This window comes from Sycon ciliatum, chromosome 3 (genome assembly GCF_964019385.1).
Source record: "Sycon ciliatum chromosome 3, ocSycCili1.1, whole genome shotgun sequence".
Lineage (NCBI taxonomy): Eukaryota > Metazoa > Porifera > Calcarea > Leucosolenida > Sycettidae > Sycon > Sycon ciliatum.
This window is the reverse complement of record NC_088645.1, coordinates 35546579-35554201: the sequence shown is the minus strand read 5'-3', so window position 1 is coordinate 35554201 and position 7623 is coordinate 35546579. Positions and strand designations below refer to the sequence as shown.

Below are 7623 nucleotides of genomic sequence, written 5' to 3'. Positions count from 1 at the left end.
CAATCTCGCTTGTTTGAGAAGTGGTCTTCATCCGATTATTCGTTTGTTGCGAGTGGCGGCACCCTGAGTCACTACCGGAGACGAGAGCTCTTTGACTAAGTTAACCATGGCTGGAGACCCACAGACAAACGGGTTGGCTTGTGCTGTAATCTGGCGCATCAACACCTGAAATTTAAAAGAATGCATCATCATCATTGATGTAACCAACTCTGAGCAGTGAGAAGACGTGCAGGCAGGAGATTGGAGATGGTTCCGGAGATAAAGCAACACGCCAAATCTATGGGAAAGCTAGCACCCACGGACCAAGCCAAGAGCAGAGATCAAGCATAAAATGAGGATTGAGGGTGGCTCACCGTGCACCACCGGTCCGCGATGAGCGAAAATTACTGCGAACGTTTGTTTCGCGTTTCCTGCAACTTCCGGTCCGCGATGAGCGAAAATTACTGCGTTTCCTGCAACTTCCGCGTTCAAAACTGCGAACGTTCGCACGAAGTTTCGCTTCTTGTGACATCAAACGAAAATTCGCGCAAACATTCGCTCTGCAAAACCTCTCTGGTGATAATTCCAAAAGAGGGGAGGCAAGCGCCATCAAACCGAACACAAGCTACATTCCAAAGCAGAGTGGAATGCTGGCTTGGTACGATAACGGGACGGTAAGACAATACGGTCTAACCACAACTCTACGACGCAAAGCAACAACCACCCAACGTGGGAGGTTCAATTTTATCAAGGATAAGAAGTGAAAGGGAAGCTTCGCGAGGACGAATTGTAATGAACCGAATGCCGATATCCTGCCGTACTGCACTTGGTTAAAAGACCATGAAGTATGATGGACAAATTAACTACCGGTACTATAACATGTATACATGTAGGATCACACGACGATCGTTTCACAGTACTGTAGGATATCGGCATTCCGTTCGTTACAATTCGTCCTCGCCAAGCTTCCCTTCCACTTCTTATCCTTGATCAAATTGAGCCTCCCAAGCTGGGTGGTTGTTGCTTGGTAGAACATGTAGTTTTAGGTGTTCTAACATTTCGATATCAGGGACCTGCCAGGTTTCAGGTGTAATGTAGAATTACTTGTAGGTGACCAGCCTACCCTTCATATACAGTGCACACTAAAAAATAAAAAATAAAATAAAAAGTAAATTATCGTGTCCGTTCCCGAAGGGAACTCATGAAGGCTGCTAACACCCGGTAAACCCTAGCGGCAGATGCAGTGCCTAACGGTGGGGGTGAGTGGATAAGTCTCACAACCACTGGCACAAGTGCCGAGAATGACCCCATTAGCTGCATCCATGTACCCCTTGTGCCTGGCCACAAGTTCCCCAGTTGACTGTGGGTAGCAGCACGGCTGGAAAAACCCGCTCTCACACTCTAGCACATTTTAGGCAAAATCTACATGTAGGTGCCTGGTTTATCTACGAATAATGACAAGAAAACGTTCTGGAATACTGTAATTTCGCAAAGTTTCAGTGTACTTATAATTATTTCGCCGAAGGTACTTTCGGTGCGTCTTTTTCAGACCTAAAATTTCAATACACCGAACAAACACTAACACACATAATCCAATAGGGAACTGCTTCTCTGTACCTAAATTTTCTGTTCACTTAACCTGGCCTTTTGCCCTCATACCGAAAATATTGAGCACCAAAAATTTCTGAAATTAGAGCACTGAATTCGTTGCTATGGTTGTGATATGCCGGCGCCCAGTGCACTACAACTCCCGAAATCTTTTCACAGGGACAGCGTGAACAAGGCGAAGAGTGTATGGGAAACAGTGCTCCTGGCTACAACCATGAACCAGACGCCTTGTTCGCGCTGTCACCGTGAAAACATGTTACGTATCAGGCAAGGCTTGCATTCATATACAAAAATCGGCTTCTTTTCGAGTCATGCTTTTATACGCTCTCTCTCTCTCTCTCTCTCTCTCTCTCTCTCTCTCTCTCTCTCTCTCTCTCTCTCTCTCTCTCTCTCTCTCTCTCTCTCTCTCTCTCTCTCTCTCTCTCTCTCTCTCTCTCTCTCTCTCTCTCTCTCTCTCTCTCTCTCTCTCTCTCTCTCTCTCTTTTTCTCTCTCTCTCTCTCTCTCTCTCTCTCTCTCTCTTTTTCTCTCTCTCTCTCTCTCTCTCTCTCTCTCTCTCTCTCCCTCTCTCTCTCTCTCTCTCTCTCTCTCTCTCTCTCTCTCTCTCTCTCTCTCGCTCTCTCTCTCTCTCTCTCTCTCTCTCTCTCTCTCTCTCTCTCTCTCTCTCTCTCTCTCTCTCTCTCTCTCTCTCTCTCTCTCTCTCTTCTCTTCTTCTTCCCCCCCCATCTCCCGATAATTATTAGCCCTCGTTTCTTTCGACGCGTTTGCTGTGCAGTGAAGCCGAGACCCTAGGTCGGTGGAGCACATCAGACCCCGTCACCACGTCCACGATTCATGCCTGCGATGCTGCACCGCTGCTTTGCATGTCATGATTGGAAGCTGTGGGCCTTAGTAAAAAAAAAATAAAAAAAATACGCGACACTACGATATATTTATTATACCGTAGTGTCGCATATAATTATAAAAGCATGACTCGAATAGAAGCCGATTTTTGAAGCGCGCCGTGACACAGAAGCACGATTTGAATAGAAGCCGCTCTGTGCAAAGACACGAGCACGTACTTGCACAGTTCATACGTGGCGGTATGCACTGCACAGTGACACTGCACTGATGAGGTTGACGTAGAAGCATGGTTTGAACCCCGGCTTATACGGCCGTAAGCACCTGCTTTTATACGCGACATTACGGTAACGCCCGAAATCTAGCGCTGTGGCCCAGTGTAGGGGAAGTCGGCTGATAAAAATTACACAGTGCACCGTCCGGGAGACAGGCATGATGCACTCACACAGGGACATTCACAACTTTGCACGTGTACAAACACGTAGGCGCAAACACACACACACACACACACACACACACGGAGGCTGCACACGAGCACTCACCGATGCGTCGCACGAGTTGTTGATGAACACGTTTGTGCACGTGAACGCCATGATCATGGAGAGGAAGACGGGCAGTCGCATCAGCAGCACCGTCGGCCAAACCCACCAGTCGAGGCACGCCAGGTACCGGAACTCACTGACGCGCTGGTCGAGCGGAATGAGCTCGATCTGATCCTGCGATACGCGCCCGCACTGGTCTAGAGTTACTGTCGTGTAGTTCCACAGCAGCTCTGCGGATGAATTGTCGAAGGCGCGACGATGCATGGGCAGTGCAGTGGACGGTGATGACAGCGTCGTGTTCAGCGAGCTCCAGACGCGGGTCCGTGCTGTGTAGCAATGCTCGGGCGCGCCACCGCTGAAGTTGTAATATTTCGACTCCGCGTAGTCGTCGTACGCTCCCCCAGCCGTCGTGGCGTTCGGCAACGTCTGATTGGCGAGCGCCGCAGCAGCGGGTTGTCGCGGCAACGGGTCCTGAGAGCCGACGATGCTCGACAGCCAGGGCGTGAGGAAGCAGCCGAGGGCAAACACGGCGATGGCACCCTGGTGCAGTCGCCGATAGCCGAAGCGCTTGGCCAGGCGAGGGTAGAGGAACATCTGCGAGCCGAGCTGGAAGACGGCGATGGCCGAGTTGAAGACACCGATCTCGGACGTGTTGAAGCACAGGCCGCCGTGGGAGTAGTTGTTGACGAGCAGCAGCGGCAGCGTCTCCGACACCATCATGTCCGTCAGTGCCAGGATGACGAATGAGGAGACGGCCAGGCGGATGGTGCGCACGCTCAGCAAGCGCAGGATGCGCGCGTACATGCGCAGTACCCGGCAGCACCCGCCTTTGCCACCGTTGCCGCCACTCCGAAGAGCGGATGATGAGTCATCCAGCAAGACAGCGACATCATCAGTACCAAAGTCGTCATTCCCTGGCTCGGGGAGATTACGGTAGCTGCGACGGCCGTGGCCAATGCGGTGTTGGATGCGAGCGGCAATGCTCCTTTGCCTGTGCCGACCTTCTCGTTTCCCCGCGTGGTCCTGCCCGGTGATAATCTTGGTTTGCACGGTTGTCGTTGTTGCCAATGATGTTGGGTCATCTCTCGCACTTTTAGATGATGCAACCATCGTCACCACCAGGGGCGATTCGGTTTTGTCTCGATGCGGTCGGCCATTATGTTTCCGTGGTGACGATGCCACCTCTCTCAACTGCACCTGCTCGCCGTTACCAGTGGCTTCACCAGCACCACAGTCACCCAGTGTGGCCACGGCAGCTGCTGCAAATGATGAGTCATTGATGACATCATCACCGTCACCTATGGCGTCGTCGGCACTGCTGGGCGCGGGCGAGTGCGGCGCGTGTTCTCCACCGACGGCAGCGTCTCCTTGAGGAAGAGCAGCGACATGACGAAGCTGACCAGGTTGACGAGGACCACGATGAGGCAGGGCAGCAGGTACGGGTGCGAGCGCCAGAACTCTGTGTCCATGCTAGCGTACTTGGCCGACGGCTTGTAGAGCAAGCCGCTGAGGCCGGGACCTAGCAGTTTAGCCACGCCATTCGAGAAGCCGATCAGCGCAAACATGCGCGCCCGCGTGCTCTCGGTGGACAGCTCGCCGAGCAGGGTCTTGGTGACGGCCATTGTACTGGCCACCGCGCCCCAGCAGAGGCGTGCCATCACCGCCCACGCAAACGACCGGCTCAGGCCGAACAAGATGACGAAGACGGAGGAGGCGATCGGCGACATGATCATGATGGGGCGACGGCCATAGCGATCCGCCAACGTGCCCCACACCGCACTGCCTATCAAGTCACCCACTGAGAAAGCACTGGCTAGAAATCCAGCATAGTACCTGTGCAGAGAGAGACGGACAGAGAGAGACAGAGAGAGAGAGAGAGAGAGAGAGAGAGAGAGAGAGAGAGAGAGAGAGAGAGAGAGAGAGAGAGAGAGAGAGAGAGAGAGAGAGAGAGAGAGAGAGAGAGAGAGAGAGAGAGAGAGAGAGAGAGAGAGAGAGAGAGAGAGAGAGAGAGAGAGAGAGAGAGAGAGAGAGAGAGAGAGAGGAGGGAGGGAGGGAGAGAGAGAGAGCACACACACACACACACACACACACACACACACACACACACACACACACACACACACACACACACACACACACACACACACACACACACACACACACACACACACACACACACACATACACACACAGAACGATAAACTTTGACATTCTGAAACCGGACACTGGCCATTGGGGACTGCGCACCACTTCAACTGTTGTGATGCAAGACATGGTATCTTGTTTGGCAACGTCGTGCATACGTCCCCTGGAAAGATCAAAAGCTCACTCCTTGTGGTATGCACAACATGTATGCTGCCCTAACAGCCGAGTGGGATGCATGTGCACGGGAAGATGTGGCTTCCTTTGTTGAATTCTTTATTCTCACGATGGCACCATTTGCAGTAATAAGAGATAAGTTTACGAGAAGGTGAGATGCTGTGGGTGGGGCTGTGGGTTATGCAGTTGTTGCTTCCTTTGTTCAATACTAGTGCACTCATACCTTTATCCAGGCGGTCCGGGGACCGGGCACTGTCCGTAACTTCCAAATGTCTGTAACTCCAGATCACATACATTTCGATGGAGAAATGCCATAGATACGGCATGACGTCATTATTTCCACAAAAAGTGACAACAAGAGAGTGGCAATAATTCCACTGAAACGCGCCCAAAGGCCCTGAAAGGGTGCCCGGTAGACCGAAGTGCTCGTAACTTCGGCGTCCGGATAACCAAGGTACGAGTGCACATGGTAAGGCGAGAGGAGGAGACGAGGGACCAAGGTGGTGCTCCCCCACCCCCTGCAAATCTTTCCATGAAATGCTGGGCCCACAACGTCAAAGGCCAGGCTTCACAAACCCAGTACATAATTCCCATGCTGCAATCGGTGTAGAGGGTCGGTTCTAAACCCCACACGTTGGAATAGGATCAGGGTGGGCCGCAATTTGGACAAAATCAAGCTTGCGATGCCCCCCCCCCGAGTCTCAGTCTTTTTATTCCTCGAACGAACTGCAAAGCTTTGGGCGCTGCCAGTAGCACTGCCGTGGACATGGAAATCCGGTCGAATGCGCCGTCAGTGCGTACAGAACGTTGCATGCACGGTGCGCGTGTTTAGCGCATGCGAACTCACGGCTGCATGGCCAGCGCACTGGGGCCATGGGGGGCATGGGGGCCGCTTGACCTCCGACTGGATTTCCATGTCCACGACAGTACATTGGCTTGTTGTTGTTGTTGTATTGTTGTTGTTTGTTTGTTGTGTTTTGTTCTTTTTTACGAGAAACCACGAACCTCGAGAACAGAATACTGCATGATAGAGGTGGCTGCAGACTTTGCACAATACGTACCCTAACTCATTTCTCGGTCGATCCACAAAGTCCTTGGTCATGAACGGCAGGAATGGCATCACCATCAGCAGGCTGAAGAAAAACGAGAAGATACTCAAGTACGCCGGTGCAGTCGCCAGGATGGGGAACTTGTCCGCGTCCTTACTCGCCCCGCCGTCCGCTTCTGAGCTGCCGTTGCCACGGTGATTCTCGGCACTCTGGGACTCCTTGGTTGTCATGGTGAAGTCAGTTCTGCCTGCGACGTTCAACTACGGAATATGCTCACGCTCCTTTTACTGACGTACACTCAGGCCGGCAATTCTTGTATTGATCAACGGCAGCTAGCTCGCCACCGACTGACACTGAACGAAATTATAAAATTATAACTTATTTCCACTCAAGCCCGGGTACAAGGCCGCAGAAGTCCAGTACTGATGCAGCAGTAGTAGCAGTGTGATGCTGCACTACTCGGCCTAGTCCGTATTACAGGAATTCTATTCGGATTAACCGGACGTTCAGCACATTTCTCTTCAGGATCGTCACCAACTTTCTACGTGTCCACTACCTCCGTAGACAACTGACTCACAGCCATCTATCCGGCAAACCGTGCGGACTCGAAACAGCAACGCTGCGCGTAACCCAAGAGCTTTCTCGCAGATTTTCAAGCGGCTACCAGCAACGACAAACTGGCAGTGGCACCCAGTAACTAACGTACTTTCAGGTCATTCAATGAAGTTGTCGTGAACACAGAGGGACTAAATGTGACAAATCGAGGTAGGTCTCGTCAATAAAGGTCTCGTCTTCGTCTATTACTGCATACCAAGAGTACATAACCCCCCAGATCAGAGTGTGCAACGCCGATCCAGCTCTGCATAGCCATAGGGTCTTGCTAGCTTGGTCGAGCGGAATCGGATCTTCTGATGTCATGCGTACACTCCACGCCAGCGCAAGGCCGGTCTCGAGGCAGGGCACCATTGTTTTTGATCCGAGAGTACCCGCGACTCCCCGGGTTCCCCTCAGATGTGTACGGTATTATGACGCAAAGATCCGGGGGGGGGGGGGGTTAAGTAATACTCTTGGTACTACCAAGAGTACTACAGTGGTGCTCAATGAAATCCAGTCACGTCACTCAAGTACACGCCGGGCGTTGCGCAGCCCTAGACCTGCGAACACTGGGCTGCAAAATGGTGCAAGGTGCAAACTTGAGTGACGCGGCTGGATTTCATTGAGCGGAACTGTAGTACAAAAACCCCCAGGGCCAGAGTGTGCAACGCCTGATCCAGCTCTGCATAGATAA

At 52.1% G+C, this 7623-nt stretch overlaps 1 protein-coding gene across 1 annotated transcript; it reads right to left on the bottom strand.

Annotated features, from left to right (window-relative positions):
- Window positions 1-4265: 4265 nt before the first annotated feature.
- On the bottom strand, window positions 4266-6581 carry LOC135813029 (uncharacterized). Its single transcript, XM_065326247.1, has 2 exons — window positions 6348-6581; window positions 4266-4800 (listed from the first exon to the last, which is right to left on the bottom strand). Exons 1-2 carry the CDS (start codon window positions 6563-6565, stop codon window positions 4266-4268), a joined length of 753 nt encoding a protein of 250 aa, XP_065182319.1. The 5' UTR covers window positions 6566-6581.
- Window positions 6582-7623: the final 1042 nt, after the last annotated feature.